Consider the following 18,245-nt stretch of genomic DNA (forward strand, 5'->3'; position numbering starts at 1 on the left):
TTCCAAATTTGATTATAATCCATTTACGTTTTCTTCGAATAATGAACGTTGAATTCTTTCGAAATATTTTTTAATATAAAGGTTTGCCAACTCCTGAAGGTATTTCTCCGACTTTGAGCCTTGTAAGCGTACACCCGAACTTTGCCTTTCCTTACATGTTTTATTTATAATTGAGCCCCAAAGTACCTATAGCGCTGAAATAAGTTAGTGCTAAAAAAAAAGTGTTTAACTTATAGGATAAATTAAATATTGACAGGCTTTTGCGGTGAAAACTGTTATGTGAGGTTTGCTTAAATATATATATTCATATATGTATGCATATATAATGGCAATGAAACCGTTTATTTAAGTTTAATATCCAGCTGAAATATTCCCGATTATAAAAATTTATTGATAGCAAATTAATGACTGTATCACATAATTATTTTCAATAGCATTTAAAACACAAAAGATATTAATTTCTGGTTCAAAAAAGCGCATTCGACTCACCTGCATACATCAGCAACGCCAACAGTATCTGCACCCAATGTGTCATTTTGTTATTGTTTCTTGATGGATTTGCGTTTAAGCGATGATTTTGTCGTCAGTGTTGCAATAATAAATTGTTAAATGGCTGACAGTGCACTCGGCCGTTTGTTTATATTTAATTATGTCCTGTGTTATTACTATGAATTATTGTACGTTTTATCGATATGTTGTGTTTGTTACGAAAGTAAAAATTTGCTAAAGGACTACACATGTACACGCTGTGTTGTTGTTAGTATTGTTCTTCACATATAAGTTCCGTGCATAAAAACCTAATTAATTCAAAGTGTTAAATACACAAAATAAGTGCAAAATCAATTAAGTTCTCTATTTAAAACTTTTGTGAAAATGTATCGATAACGCCCACGTGTATTAAATGGCGGTATGCAACGAAAATATAGTGCATAAAAGTAGATATTTAAATTCCCTCCATATACTCGTACATAAATGCATTTTTCGCGTTCAATGGCATACAAATGGCATACGAAATCTATAAAATCAAAATACGTGCGAAGAAAATTACTCAGTAAAAACACCACGAAATTCCTGCGAGCTCTCACAAATGCATATGAGAAACAATAAAAACCGTTAGTAATCACTTAACTGTTAACAGCGACGTTGAGCAGCTAGACGTGGCAGCAGTTGGAGTCACGCAGCTTTCTTATTTGTTACGTGCTGATTATAATGACAATTGTTGTTATTGGTATTGTTATTACTATAACTGGTAGCTGATGTAAAATTAAGTTTATTTTTGTTGTTGCATTTACAATTTTTAACGCGTTAATAAGCTGTTGTCCAGCATGACGAAAATTTTATTTTTAAATCTATATCATCCTTTCACCGCTTGTTAACACAACAAAAAGAAAGAAAAAGCAAATAAATGAAATCACAACAAAATCACGGTCGGTTCCGTTTCCGCCTTTCACTTACGCTTCCGACGTTTTTCACTCAAAAATCGTTGCCGCGCTTCTGTTATTGGCCTGCGTGCGTTTGTCAGTTGTTTGTTTTTGTTCGCTTTTTCTTACAGAATACCGTTATTTTGCGGAAAAAACATGCTTGCATTATTTATCAATCTTTCAGCATAAAAACGGGAACGTGGCTGCTACATGGATGCTATCGCCATTGTTGCTCCTGTAAATTTACTTCCGTTGTATTCTCTTTTGTTTTTGTTTCTGTTCTGCTTTAGGCTTTTATTTTATTTTTGTTTTTATTTTAAAATTATCCGTCGGCTCTTGGCTGTTTTACGCCTCCAGCTTGTCGCTCAGCTGGAATCATGCGCCTTTTTAATTGGTTTCACTTTACAGTATTATTATGGCACGTGCTGTCGTTTCGCTTATCCCTTAACGGTTATCCTTTTGTTGCCGTCGATTTGCGTTGAATCGCTGCGAGCTACGGCTCACATGTCAACGGCGCTCAGCCCAATAGCGTCAACTACGACTTGAGCTTGTTGTGCACTGTTCATCGCATTTTCATTTAATGCTGACACATACATACACACATACACACATTTTCGATGGCTTCAACTCGTCTCTTTCACTTCCTTTTCATTAAGTCGGCATCGTTATTGCTTTAGTAATATTTGTAGTTGTTAATGTTGTTGTTATTGTGCTTGTTGATAGGTGTTCTTGAGTGGCAATTATTTGGATTTGTACTGCCGGTATTTATTTTCCACACCAGCCTTTTGCCACCTGCAAGTAGAGAGAAGAAAATCGTGAGTAAAAATGCAAATACCTTATTAATGCTGTGTGTAAAATGAATCTCGTGCTATTAAATGACACGAAAAATTCCGGATTCAAGAACAAGATTGTCAACGTGCCGTTGAAAAATAATTGGAGAAAGCGAGTATATTAATTTTCTGAAGTATTTGAAGTATTTTAATCGCTGAAGGAGTGTGAGAGTGCTAGAGAAGAAAAGTATTGTCATTGCACTTTAACAATGAGAACGCTGTGAAGAACATTTTTGCTGGATTTAATAATATCTTTAAAATACTAAAAAATTTAATTGGTAAAAAAATGTATAACAATTAACACGAGTTATACTCATTTTTATTTATGACATCACTAAGGAGGAGGTAATTTAAACATATATAAGAGTTTCTTTCAAAGACCTCTACGATATATGTAATTTATTTACATATTTATACGACAACCGTTGAGGCCCACACAATAGTCGGATTTATGTGACCGAAATTAACCCAGATTTTTACACGTTAATGGACTGGAGACTTGGAAATTTTCTAAAAAAGTGTTTTGGGAATGTATACTGCGGTTATATGATCGCACAATACCAACGGCTGTTGAGGTATATCATGATCTTCACCGATGTCCACTCATCGAAAAAAAAAATTCTGATAGAAGTTAATGGGTATAGTACATGAGCTATAATCAGCTACTTAACAGTTACTACTCTGAAGAAGTTGGACACTAGTATACTTTCTATGCTTGTTTGTTCTTTTGAACTCTTGATTGAGCGCTAAAAGGCTAAAGAGAAAAGTATCTGATACAAAAAATTTCGTGGTTAGAGAAACTATCAGAGAAAATAAAGAAACTATCAGATAAAACACTGTTTCAATCATTTTTGGTATTTGGGCTTTTCCGTCTAGTTTATCATCAAGAATGAGAAAATCTGTCATCGGTTCCAAGTTTCTCTGCTCGCTAGCTTTATTGAAGCTCTCTTGTAGAAAACTTACATTTTAAAACATTTCACGAGTTAAGTTAGTTATAAGAAATTATACAAGTATCATAGGTACATCTTACAAGTAGTTTACGCGCTTTCGTTAATGCTCAGTAGTTATAATATCCTAAATAGTTATATTACGTTTGCCACCAAGTCTATAACACCCAATAGGACATGTCGGAGACTTCATATAAAAAAATATTTAGAAATGATTAACGTGAATAGCTAGTCGATGTTGCCATGTCGTCTGTCTGTTTGTCTGTCTTCCTGTATAAGTTCGTTCAGTTCGTTTGTCAGAACTGCTGCTATCGGGTCACTATATGATATAGCTGCCATACAAACTGTTATACCCTGAAAAAGGAATATTTAGTTTGTCACGATGATTATAACACCCGAAACTCGGAGACACTTTAAGGTATAATATATATGCTTGTATAAATGATTAGCGTGACTAGCTGAGTTGATTTTGTCATGTATACCTGACAGTCTGTCTATATATACCCGAACTAGTCCCTCAGTTTTTGAGTTATCGATATGAAATTTTACGCATGTCTTTTTCTCGCCAAGAAGCTGCTCATTCGCAAGATTCGTCGATATCGGCGACTATAGCCTATAACTACCAAACTAACTGACCGATCGAACTCAAGTCCTTGTATGGAATTTTTTTTATTTGACAAGTTATCGCCACGAAATTTGGAACAGACTATTATCTCAGGCATCGCTACAATCTTTGGATACATTATTTGGATCAAACCTTTATAACATACATATATATATATATATATATATAACAGTTAGTTGCCATATAAATTGACCAAGCAAAATAAATATATCGATATTTTTCTACACTTTTATGCTATAAGAAATGCACCTGTGAAGGGCATTAGATCTTCAGTGCGATGGTAACATTTTTTCTGGCATAGTTAGCATATAGTGAATTGAGAGTGACAAACTATATGGTAGTATACATTTGTAATTTTCGACAGTTACTTTTCAGTTCTGTCAATCCTTATGTACCGTTTGTGTAAAATGTTCGATTCGCTACTCTGTACCATTTGCCTCTTTTAATAAAATTTCGTTCAAAAATTTTCAAATAAATAGAAGGTTTTCAAAAATCAGAAAAGCTCTCGAAAGCCTCGTTTGTCTTAAACTTTACAAAACGATTTCATAAATGTATATTATTATAATTATTATGTTAGCCGTAAAACTAACTGGCACATCAGTTAGAAACCATTAGAAATCCAAAACTAGATATAGAATAAAAATGTTGATAAAAAAGTGGAATTTCAGACATTTTCCCAAATAAATATTGCCACAGTATGCAAGTTTCGTAATCCTATCATGAAGTCATGTGCATTTATTACACACTATTGCATAATTCTTAGGTGAGCCAAAAAAGTTTGATAAATTGCTGCCTTAAAACTGGGCAACATTAATAATGAAATCTTTTTTCTGGAAGTCAAAGCTGCACATGATAGCTTCCAACAAACTCAGATGCTGTAGCCAGTTTAAAAATAATACAAAATGTCTGCTGTTTTTTTTTTCATCACTTATGTATGTGCTTAAAAGAAAACATTTCAATTTTTGCCCCCAACATAAGCAGACACAAAATTGAAGCTTTGTGAGAGAGACACAGCTATGCAAAGTTTTGAGCGTTCCAGCGACAGCTGCATTACACAAAAGTCTCTGGGTGTTTATGTATGCAGTTGAGATCTGTAATCCGAAGTCAGATCCGTCTTCAGAAACTAACATTTCAGCATTTGTACTTGAAACGAACTACTCTAACGGTATTAAGCGAATGTACCCATTCACCAGTGCTGTACGTGACATATTCACAAGCTTAAGCGGTGGAGTGGAGCAGCAAAGTTGAATGCAGCCAAAATTTACTATGCACTAGACTGTGTAGAAAAACTCTCGTGTTACAAAGAAAATTTTAATGTCCTTTTTTGTATGCGACAAGCGGCAAACGCTTCAGTTGCAAACGCTGTTTGCCACTCTTGCCCCACAACACACCATGCGCTTGCAACACACTATGTTTTTTGGCATACGTATGTTTATACAATTTATCACACGGCGACAAGTGAAAAAATTAGTCAAAGCAACGAGGTGAAGAGGCTGAGCGGCATGTCACACTCACACACACACTAATATGTGCCCTTGTAGAAGAGAATATTTAGAAACATAACCGCAACCCAGCCGAAAATGTGAACTAGCTTCTCCTAGTATTGTATTTCAGAAAGTTTTACCTTGGAATCACTCACACTGACTTGGTTCTCCTCAACTGATTATGCAAGGTCTTACTGCCGCAAATCCGCGGAGTGCTCAATGGTACCACAAAAGAGAATTATTTGACCTTTTTTTTCTTCCTGGGTTGTCATGCCTTTGTTCGTATGCTCTTTATACCTTTTTTTCTTCGGGCTGTAGGAGGATGCTCATATGCATGACATAGTTGAGCAGAATATTTTGTGAATTCATATGTTAACGTTGCTGTCTATATGTGTGCAACGCGCATTGTGCTCTTAAATATCCACATCCCTACACTGATTTATGTAGGTGCATATATTCATCCTTTTTGCAAGTGTTTGTTGATTCTCCGCTTTTATTTTGGGTCTTTGTTTAAGCGTTTAACTTAGTGGGCGACAAAAAACAAGAATTCGGTTATGATTTATTAGTATGCGCTGACTGATGTTGTCAGTTGAATTTTTAAGCAGATTACAATGAATGGCTGTTTCTAAAGCTGGCAATGCTGCTCTGTGCTATGCATATTTTTGGGTACTCAAGGTCGTGGAAGTGATTTTGGCTTAAAAATTCAATAGGAACAATCTACTTCTTTCGATACGGGCAGCGTGATGTTGTGGTTACCTTATAGTTGATATACATATTGTATTTTCTATTTATTATTTAATGTGTGCTACAAGTATAAAATCATACATGTAAGCACGAGTAACTCGAAGGCCATTTTATTTAAAAATGCGATTTTATTAATCAAAACCTAATAAAAATAAAATTTTTAAATAAGACTGATTATAATGAGTTTTTGATTAGTCCAATGCTTTGAAAAAAATGTAATCAAAGTGGAAATAAATTAAAAATTTTAGTATTCTTTTCTATAACTCACTATTTTTTTATTGTTTTTTTTATTAGTCTAAATCTGTATGATTTTGTATAACTTATGTGCAGCACATTTATAGAAGAAGTGTGATTTATTCTTGCTTTCTAAATAGGTGGGGTTAGGATAAAAGTCGATCCTGTTATATCCGCCAACAGGGATCTCACTAAGAAAGTTTAAAGCGCCAGTCCGTGTAATACCTAAAGCCATTTATATTTTGATTATAAACATCCTCATAAATCGACAAAGTGCTTTGAGTATATCACATATATGTTTTGGCGACTAATATCAGTTTCGAATATCTCTTTTGGTTTACCGAAAATATGACTGTCGCGATGTTTTAACCACAGTAGTAGTCTGGTCCAAACAGAAAGCATCCCTACAACCTTCCCACCGAGCTTCGAGCTATCAATGACTTCGCCCGTCCACATATCCTTCGTCGGTATATACTATAAGAGAGTTAAAGCCACCTGAGGTAGACTTTACGACACAGTAGTTCAAGATTTCAGAGATGTAGATGAAGAAGAAAAGATATCGGAAGCCTATCGTAAACCTCGCTTTTGTAAATTTTACAGCGACCTTCACAGCAATACTTTCCAAAGAAGTTAATTTAACGTCAAAACAAGTGAGTTCCAAATAGAGCTAAGCCCTTTTCATATATCTTAATCGTCGCATATTACGATCAAGAAGGCAACTTGAATGTGAAGAAGAAGAAAACGTCACAATATACAAATTTTGGAAACCTTAATCTCAGCTAAGATTTCCACATATACAATATATCTTTCACTAGCATCACACAGGCGCATTTTTATTCATCGGATTATCAACGAAATACTTGTTAATGGTAACCAAAGTAAACGTTTAGATTACAATAGTGAGATTTTTAAGCCAACATGACTTTTTCCATTACGTCCTTAGCCGAGGCCGTTTTGCAATTGACGTTAAGTACAATAGTTCCACCCTCTGAAGCTCGCCACATTCTTCATGTCAATGAAATGCTTGAATTCTTGATGAATGAAGCAAGGTGAAATAAAAGTGGATGATTAGGCAAGACGTTTTTGGATATAAAGTTCATTGCCACCATGATATTGCCCGAGGAACAAACCACAGACATTTGATAAGAAGAATATTATGCAATTCGAATATTTGTGAGCACGATACTTTCAGTGACTGGGGAGATAAAGAGGTGAAACTGGGTGAATTCTATATTAAAATATGTGTGGTTTTGCAAAAGGTCTTTCACATCAGATCCGCTACATTAATTTGTATTTTGTCCACTTCTAAAATAAACAGCTGTCGGATATTTTATGCCATCTACGATTTTCTTGATTTTTCCTCATACATTGCATATTTTTCATGTTGAGTATCGTATTTTGCCCACAATTCAGGATATACATATCATACTTCCTTTGACAATTTTATTTCAATAACATTTGTTCAACTGAATGCCGGTAAATTTTCATTTTCGGTTAACTTTATTATTTTAATCAATTTAATCTGCATGCGTGACACAACAAGCAGCTGCTTTAGTGTAGAAATGAAATTGCGGTACAAAATTTTGCGACAGAATTTTAACGGAAACTCGTGACAGCTTTGCCATACAACCATGTAACTACAAATGTATGCAAGTGTATTTTTGTGTGTGCACAAAAATGCCACTATAGACGTGTTAACAACGCTTCTGACACCTTGTACATAGATAGCTCACATCCGCAAAGCAATTCCACGCACAAACAGATATATGTATGTGCATAGTGTATATGCTAGGAGCTATATTTATATTATATATGTATGTATATGTATTTATATTATATATTTTAGCTTATCTGTATTTGTATAGTGTAGCTAAGTTTATGTTTTGTCTCCGAAAAGTGATAAAATGTTGCAGAATGTCATAAAGTTTTAAGTAAAACACAAACTGATAACAGGCACATATAAAATATATAGTATGCTTTTAGGTGCACATTGGACACAGCACAAGTGCAGGCATATGATAACATGGTTGTAGCAAGGATAGTCAGGCATACAAATTAACTTTATTTTTACGATTACACGTGTGACAGGCACTCCAACGTATACGCTCAACTGTTCACACACACATGTACACACATGTGCATTATCGTCTCTCCAGTCATAAAAACTAACAAACAGAAGCGTTTGTCTGGGCGTTAGCTGCTTTTAGTTGCGCACGTACAAATCTTGCTTATATATATGCCATGCGCACAGCCTTTGGTGTGTGTTTGAGCGTTTTGGCGGAAGTGTAAAATCCACATACAATTAATGTAAACTACAAAACTCTCACTCACGCATCACAGTAGCAACAAAGACGTGCTTGTTGCAATGATTTTTGTCAACAACACTGCTATGCTTTCAACTAAATAAATAAATAATGTTGTTGTACAACACAACAATAATAGCAACAATTGCAAATCATAAATGTCGGTGTGTAAACAAAGCGCGTAGATGACACTTACAAATGCACTCATCATTATTCGTCGCTTGTTGGCAGTTGTCGCCGGTTGTGTATGGTAGTATGTCATTTGTCATATTATTGCTTTGTTTCGTAGCATATCGTTCCACATAGTTTTTCATTAAAAACTATTTTTTTTTTGCACTCTCCTCTGCTGCTAACCATTTCAGCACAACTATTGCCATCAAGCAGAGGCAATTAACAATTGTAGGTAGCGCAGCACTTATATTTGCATGCTCGTGTTTGTTGTGGTGGGTTTGTGTGTAAGCGTGCTGCGATATATTTCTCTGGCATTCTCAAACAACTAGCTAGTTTACGACTACACATCAACTTAACTCATTCAACTGAATGTAATTTGCATTTTAGCGTTATTAGTAGTTAGGGGTGTTCTTATTTTAAGCGTTCATAATTGTTTGACATAAAACTGAACATTTTTTCCAAACATTTAATATATAAAATATAAAACAATAAATGAAATATTAAAATCACAAACATTACTAAAGTGAGTTAGTATCTTAAACATAGTTATTTAAGAACCGAGAATAACTTTAACAGAAGTTATGGATCAGCGTACAATGATCAATGACTGGTACACCTAGTAGGATTTCCAGTCCTTATTTTTGCATTTAGTATATGCCCTTAAAAATAACATATTACAATTTTAAGTGGATCTCTGAAATAGCTCTTGAGTTACGGTCTTCTAAAGTGTAGTATAGCTGATTTCAACCAGTTCCATAAGTTTATCTTTAAACACGCTTTTACTCGAAACAACATATTTCGATGTATAACCTAAATGGTTAAATGTACATATCTTCCAAACCGCTACAGTCAACTCAACCGCAATTGCTGAGAAGCAGGTTTTTTTAGCATTTTTCATACACTGGGAAAATGGGTACGATCAGATGATAACCACGCCCACTCCCAATAAATAAACTTTATGGGTTCAGATGTAAAAATTGGACAAGGGGCGTGACACCGCCCACCTTATGGTGAAATTCATTATCTAAATAACTGCTTGACCAATTTCAACCAAATTTGGTATGTGAAATAACCTTAATTTTTCTATCAAACACCGTGTGCGAAATCGGATGATTATCACGGCGACTTCCCATATAAAAAACGTTTAAATTCAATATGATTCTTTCACTTTATAGTATGCAAACTAATGTATCCGCTTTGCACAAACAGTGCTTTCAAGGTATTTAATTTTACGCCCAAAAATTGTCGAAATCGGTCCATAACTTTTATGGTAAAAGACCCAGACACCAAATATGTGGTCAATCTGGAAAGTCTAATTTTTAAATTCAGAGATAAAATTTGTATGACGACGGCATAACTTTGGGCGTAAATTGGATCAAATCTGGACAATCATCCCCTAGTTTGATACAAAGTTTTACCAATATCTGAAGGTATTTCTGTGGCTAGTATAAAATGCTCCCCAAACTTAGCCCTTTTTCATAATTGGCCATAAAATTACCCGTTTTTTGATATAAAATAAAATCGAATTTTGACAGGCCCAAATTGATCCAAATTTTGGGTCAAATTCAACAAATTTTTTAAACTCCGCCATTCAGGTATCAAAATATTTTATCTCAAAATTCAAATGTGCCTGTGGATTTTCACAAGCAAGTCACTAAGGACTCGGGATTACTTATATTCCGCATTACAAATTAAATGCTTTTTTACTTCCTAAATACTTGACAATTCGAACGAACTATGGGTAAACAAAGACAGGAAAAAGATACTAAGAAACAAGAAACACGTTATGGACTCGCAATTCAAAGCTAAATATTTTCCAAATTTAGAAGCAGAAAATTGAATATAACTCATAATAAAATATAAGAATTTAAATATCTAGTATTGAAAGTTAAGCAAGTGCGCCAAGAACACTTTATTAATTTTTAATAACTTAACAAATAAAAAAACAAAAAAACAACCCTAAAGTGAGCACAAACTCAACTCAAACTTTCAAAGCATATAGAATCCTTAAAAGGCTTGACTGAGTAAGCACTATAAACTAACGCCATGTGACAATACTCACATTATATTTATGCTTCGGTAGCGCCAGGTGTTATTACTAAGGAACTAAAATGGCATTTTCAAACAAAGTAAGATTAATTTTATATAATACAATATGGGTACTAACGGAACAATTTTCATATAAATATTTTCATAGCCAATATTTCGAAATGCGTAAAATAAGGCACCTAAAATGTCCTGCTGATCGTAATTAAGAAATATTACATATTTTTCAATAGAGTTGCCACGTACTGAGAAAATAACGCTGACAATGTTAAGACATACGAACGTCTTCCCTAAAGTAATGTGGAATAATGTGAACCACAACTCCAAGTCGAAACTTTTTGCGTACCCATATCGATATAAATCGTTTTCTGTATATTGGAATCAACTTCACTTTTTCGAACAAAATTTTGGAGATGAAATCCTATCAAGAAATTGGCCCGTCAGTGACCACCCAGGCCGTGTGATTTTATTTAATTAGTCAACTTTTTGTGAGGTAAGTCAAGGAAATTGTCTACGCTGTTAAAGTAGCTTTGACATATTGGTTAGGAAGCATATTTGATCGTTCGGATCACCGGTTAACGGAAGTATCAAGCATCAAGAATCAAGAGTTTTCTGACATTCAACTTTTTAACGCCATTTTTGTAGTATGATTTTTGTTTTGCTTCAAAGTTAGCCTTATTTCGGCTATTATTTCTTCACCATAAATAAAATTTTTACACCGCAGTTGAGTTCTGAGAAAGTGTTGCCATGTGTTAGATCAGAAGAATGCGGTGGACGCCGAAGTTGAATTCATAAAATTTTGTAGTATTTTCCATTCATATTGGATGGATTCCTTTGATTAAAGTACCGTACAATTTTTTATACAGCACAGGCAAAATATCGGTTATTTAATAAATTTCCATGGCTTTTTTTAAAATAATGTTTTCTATATTTCTAAAAAGCACGCTTTATTTGTTACCGACTGCAATTTTTTTCGATTTTACTTCAAACTTTTAAAATTCGTATAGCAAATGTATGCGACTTGATTTCTGTTTGGGTTAAAAGTTCGCTTCGACAAAAATTTTATTGAATATTTTCTTGCGGCATCTTTATTTTGTTGGCTCCAAGATTATACTTATTTTTAAAATAAGCCCCTCTATAACGTTCTGCTTTTTCTAAAATTGTTTGTGAGCAAGAGCAGTGGCGACGATTATCCGATATTTCTCATTTTCACATTGTTATTTAAGTTTGTGAAATGTAGTACTTCCACTAAATATGATGAGATAACACCGCCTGATGTTATCAAAATTCCTACTAATACCTGAAGGGATGAAGAAAGTGAAAGCCACATGACACATTTTCCACAGCTCTCGTCGCATACTCAACAGTATTTTGTACGTCCCATAAATGTGGCTAGAAACATTATGGTTGTGAGCTGTAGGGTCACTGCCTGTTGTTGTTGTTAAGTTAGCAGGTGCTAACAGCTAAGACATAATATCTAATATAGGTGAGAGTATATAAGAAAATGCAAGAAACTGCAGCCGCTATGTGGCGCCACTTGCAGGTTGTGACACTAAGAAAGTGAGACTGTGGAGGGAGTAGCGAGCGTAATTGGAGTGGGGGAGAACACACTGGTGACTGGTGACAGCGTTGTAAGTTACTGCCAGCAGGTGTTCGCGCTACCTTATATTTGTTGCTGCTTCTTTTGTAAGATTTTTGCGACTGCAAGTATTTTATTTGAAATTGAGAAAATGTTATTTGTGCTCTTCAAAAACTGATAGCTTGGCGTGGACAAGTGCACAGAAGCACAGTGCAGCGCCAACAGAATTGCTACGCTAACGGAACTGCAATGAAGTGAAATGGACATGTTTACAAGCGCAAGCTCAAATACTACAAACACAGACATGCATATGCTGCTACAGTGCAAACAGTCACACACACACATATAAATATATGGTATGTTCATACAAGTACTCAGTTAGACATACACGTGCTTTTCGTAAAAACCGTAAAAAGTATGAAAATAAAATAAAAATGAAACTGAGTACCTGAGGAAATTAAATTTTAAAAGTGCTGTTGATATAACAGTGGCTATATATACCTACATGTGTGCGTGTGAGTCCTCGAGTGTGCGCTGTGTATAAACGGCAGGTGCCTACGAAAAATGGTGAAATAAATAAAAATTTATATAAAATTACGGAATATTATGTAGGTATAAAGGAGGAAAAACTTAATGGGCGATACTGGCGAGCTGAAGGCAAAGAAGAATGGCTGATATTTCGTAGATAGCAGAATTTAGGTCATATCGAAAGGGTGTGCATATATGAAAGGAGTGAAAAGAATATAACTGTGTTTACCCACTTTATGTTTTCATACGTATTTGCAACAGCATGGCAAGCCAGAGAATAGTCATTAACTAAACATGATAAATCAGAGAGAAAAATGCTTTCAAGCCAAAACGAAGGACAGTATGTGGCGATGTAATTAAAAGGCAATAACGAAGAATGTGGTTTAAGAAAAATAACACTTAGTTTGAAAGGATTCTATGTGCAGTAGAGGTTAGATAGTAGTGACCTAAAATTTTTGTATTTCTTTTCTATGGAAAACATACATATCTACATTGATATGTTACATATATTTTTAGACGTTTGGAATTTGGCACACCGGTACTGCCATAAATAACTGTCAGCAAAGATTTTGGTATGTTTTTAACTTTCAAATGCACCAACACATATATTTTGCTATCTTTTTGTCAGCCAAAGCAAACACTAAAATTTTTAAAGGAACCTCGAAGAGGTTAGAGGTCGAAATTTAAAAGCTGCTACTTTTCATTTTATGCTGTAATAATTCATGCGATTTCTTTACATAAGCAGAGACATTCTGGCTTGGAAATTTAGCCGTTGCATCCCTTTTTTTTATATTTATAGTGACAAACTTATGTTACTTCTAGTTTTACGTTAACTTCGGTTAGAAAACTTAATTTTGATCGGTCAGTTTGCATGGCAGCTATAGATGTTAGTGATCCGATCTAAAAAATTTATTCAAAAACTGCACCGTTGTGTTAGGCAATAATCCATGACTAATTTCTTGAAGATATCTCGTCAAATGAAAAAGTGTTCCATACAAGCACTTGATTTAGTTTATTCAGTTTGTATGGCAGCTGTATGCTATGGTGGTCCGATATCGCCAGTTCCGACAAACGAGCAGCTTCTTGGGGAGATAAGAACTAGTTCACGTTATATGATCCGACGTTTTGTTCTGGGTGTTACTAACATAATGCAAACTTAGCATACGCTGTTCGTATATAAAAATTCACACAAAAAAAATTGGGTCTTGAGGAAAAGGACGTGGAATTTCAGATCGATAGCCCAAAAATACAGGGTAGAAGACTAGTTCATCTAGGTGCATATGAACAAACGGAAATGGCTAAATCAACTTAGCTTATCATGCTGATCATTTATGTATATATTTATTTTATAGGGTCTCCGACGTTTCCTTCTTGTTGTTACAAACTCTTCAGGGTATAATTATACTTCACATGCTGTGAGAATTAATCATATTTAAAGTATTTATAATTTTAATTATACATACATACATAAAGTGGATTTTGGCATTATTCTTAGCTATTACAGAAATGTATTTCGCTCCTCAAAGGCTATTTTTGCTACTAAGTGCTCAAGAAAGGACTATGGAATTCAGTATTTGAGACCAATGGTAACCCATAACTTTTATGTGCGTTTATTTAGATGTCTATAACCCCCCTAATTTGCTGCTTTCATATTGCTTCTTTTAAAAAAAAATTCTATGTATAAAACCGTCATTCATAATGATATTAATGACTTTTTCAAACTTTTTAATAACTTTATAATTTAGAGTTCATATAGTGGGCTAGTTGACGAGCTGTCCTTTTGAAGGTGAACATTTTTCTATGCAATTGATTTTTAATCTCTTCCAGCCTTCGTTTGTTGCTTGAATATGGAGGTGTATAAGCGTAAGACAGCAGGCGGCTGCACCTAAGCCCCCGAGCGGGCCAGTTCGTCTTCATTTAAATTTTCTTTTACTCTTATATGACCGCGTGTCCAGATGTATTAACCGGGTTACCTACTAAGTTCAGTTATAGCCTGCTTGCATAACCTAACGCAATGATACTAACTATTGGCGCTACGGATAGCCTTAATTGCCGCTTGGCTATACACTAAAATGTTCATGGACTTGCTGGTTAGAGCAGATACCTACTTGGTACCTTCCGTCTTCCAGCCTAAGGATTGGGTTACTCGACTTCAATAAAAAATAATGAAGCCATTAGCACATGTCAAAAATTCGGGTTGGTTACCATTGGACAGCTCCAAGCACGCTGCTCAAAATCATAAATTCTTTGTTGTTTACAATTGATTTTGAGTTCATCATAAGGTTGGAGAATTTTTTCGTCTGTAACTGTAACTTTTTGCCGTTTCTTCGGCCCTTTTTGGGCTTTACGAAACTCAGATAGCCGTTTTCGAGTGGTTGTTGCGCCTAGCTCATAAAGCACTTTTTTTTATCAAAGGCATTATTTTTATAAAAAAGTTAAGTTTTATTAACAAACGACATTCATTTTAATCGAATTTTTGCAAAATACAAAACTTGCGTCACTCAGAATGCTTATGTTATGAACCAATGAGCGGCAGCTGTTTGAAAATCATATGTATTAAATTTTGATGATGAATAAGTAACTCGGCAAGTTCGAAGGCTGCCAAGAAAATATGTAAGACCACTAATATCCAAGCTGATTCTTTAATGTTATCTTAATATGCGGCGTACAAACATTTGCTGACAACAAACTCTGCGATTTGGTAAGAGAGGCCTATTACTGCGGATGTGGAAAAGCATTAAGGAAATAAATATGTATATGTATATTTCTACTAATGTCCTTGTACAATTTTACATACAGATATCGAGTAAGGCTTGGCTTAAAAAACCACCACAAATATTTCCTTGTAGATATTTGCAGTTATATATAGCGGAGTAATGAACTACTGGATTAGTTGTACAAACATACAGACGTGCTTAAAATGACGATATAAAAGCGCAATTTAAGTGCTGCCACAAAATGTAATTTAATATTTATTTCATTATATAAGTAAATGTCACATACACACACAAACATACGCACACACAGCTGTATTTCATTGCGCTGATCGCCGAAAGTGTCGATGTCGTCCTCGGCGTTGTTGTTGTCGCCCTCAATTGCTTTTAAAGGATATACGGAAATGTATAATACATCCTTAGCGGCTAAAGACATTTGGTGTAAATGCTAAAAGATGACTTGAATCGAAGCCGGCAAGGATAAGTCGCTCAAATGCCAGGCACACCAAAGAGCACTGCCGCAGCGCTGAATGCTAGCAACGTGGTGATATCGTGGGGAAGGGGAGGGGGGTTAGGGGGCAAGTGGAGGACAAGCGTTGAGGGTGCAGCTATTGAATGTTTGTTGAAATGGTAATCCTTTCGTTTCCCTGTTTGCTTTCCGGTTGAGAAGCATGCGATAAAATAACTCTGTCATTACATATGCATATATTCATATATACAGAGTTTAATGTGTGTGTGTATGTCAGCCTATATTTACCGTCTTGTATGCGTTTTTGAGTATACGTGGCCTTAAACGATTTTACACTGTACTATGTTTGCGTTGATGTCGCCGGCGGAAGATAATCAAAGGATTCATGACATTAAGTGCACATGTTCACATATTTAAGTGCAAAATTATGTTGTAAACTTCAGCGCCATTTTACATGGTAAATATTGATAAATGTAAAAATAATTGACATAAAATCACTTCGTTCAAATGGTATAAGAGATCTTTATAAGAGCACGTGTCAAAATTTGACGATGGGAGTGATATCACATATCTCAGGATCTACTAGATCAATTTAAACCAAATTTGGTACCTAATTTACATACATACAAATCAAACACCAATGCTTATATCGAGATAAAACTTTGCACAATTAGTACTTTTAAAGTATACCATCTCAAGTCTAAAAATTCTCAAAATCTGACTAAAACTGTTGAAGCTCCCAGACACCTAAGAAATGGACTCCAGCACCTGTGGCTGACTTTTTATCAAAAATAACGGTCCATATGGGAGATATATTATTTAAATTGGGAGATAATTCTTTTCTGATCTGTATGTCAAAAATAAGTTAAATTTGTATTTTTTATTTGGTCTGTTTTGATTAAAATTTATTTTTAGTATTTCAATCCGGCATTTAGGAATAAAAATTTGGTAATTTTTTTCAATTAAATTTTCGGATTGCAAAAAAATGTTGACAGACTGCGTATGTATATTGCCAAAAAAAGAAGCTCAAACCTCATTTATAAATAACGAGAATAAAATATGGAAGATATGTGCTAAGAAAAGTCAACCAGCTAAATACCTTAATCAATATTACTTTTAGAGTATGGCAACAAGAGGACCTGAAGGTAGTTTATAAACCATACATGATACTTTTGACAAAATAAAATCGTGCCATTGGGTTATTCTTCATATAACACAATTTAAGTGTCTTACGTTTGCGCTTGTATAATACATTTGCTGTTTAACTACAGGGAAATTACAAGTCTTAAAAATTCAACAATTGGCGGTGGAAAGGACTGCAGAGTTCCACTGACAAAATTAAAACGAAAGTAGCTAATAAGAGGCTTACAACTTGTTGTTACAAAACGAAATTGTAAAATATTTAAAATGTAAAAAAAACTGAAGCTTTACAATATGTTGTTCTGAATTAAAATATCTTCATGACAATTAATTCAATTATATTTATATGGATGTGTGTATAATGTACCATTTCAACCTACGCACGTGACAAATATAAACTTCTTGCTATTTTTAATATAATTATTAAAAACATGTCAAACATTCTTTTTTTCTTGGCTTTGCTGCCAAACCACCTAAACAGTATTTGCTTTAGCGAAGTCCGCATTCATTGTCGTGTGCAACAGGGCGTATGAGTAATATAAACTCACCCCATAGTAACCTAAGCGTTGCTAAGTAGCTATGCATCTTAAATACATTTTTTAGCCGTTTTAATTTATTATCCTCGTTATGACTCCCGTTTTCAATTTTATAAACCCAGCACGTTATCAACCCGACAGCGTGCGGGTGGGGCGGCGCGAGCGTCATTGAATACATAAGACGTCAGTATGAATAGCGGGCGACATTTTTATTCCATATTCTTCGTTTTTGTTGTATGGTAGATAAATATCATTTTTTGCCTCCGATACTTCAAGGTTTTATCTTTTAGCCAGCATTTTTGTCTTTTTTTAATGCCTGCATTTTTTTATTTATTTTTGTTTTGTCTTTTCAAGGACGCACCAATTGACCTTTTTTGAATCTTACTTCTACGCCTATTAAGTATTTTCGTATTTATTTATTTTTGAGTACATGATTTGTGGCCGCAGTGATATGGCAGCTCAACTTTCAGCTTA

At 34.6% G+C, this 18,245-nt stretch overlaps 1 protein-coding gene across 3 annotated transcripts in view; it reads right to left on the reverse strand.

The window, feature by feature from the left end:
* dpr8 (defective proboscis extension response 8) overlaps nt 1-18,245 on the reverse strand; it is a 365,949-nt gene that overhangs the window by 103,392 nt on the left and 244,312 nt on the right. For all 3 annotated transcript variants that reach the window (XM_036366258.2, XM_070110386.1, XM_070110387.1), the window contains one exon: nt 490-2,213. In XM_036366258.2, the coding sequence (XP_036222151.1) occupies nt 490-535 (46 nt within the window). In that variant the 5' untranslated portion in view covers nt 536-2,213. The remainder of the gene's footprint in view (nt 1-489; nt 2,214-18,245) is intronic.

The sequence above is a fragment of the Bactrocera oleae genome, chromosome 5 (assembly GCF_042242935.1).
Source record: "Bactrocera oleae isolate idBacOlea1 chromosome 5, idBacOlea1, whole genome shotgun sequence".
Classification (NCBI taxonomy): domain Eukaryota; kingdom Metazoa; phylum Arthropoda; class Insecta; order Diptera; family Tephritidae; genus Bactrocera; species Bactrocera oleae.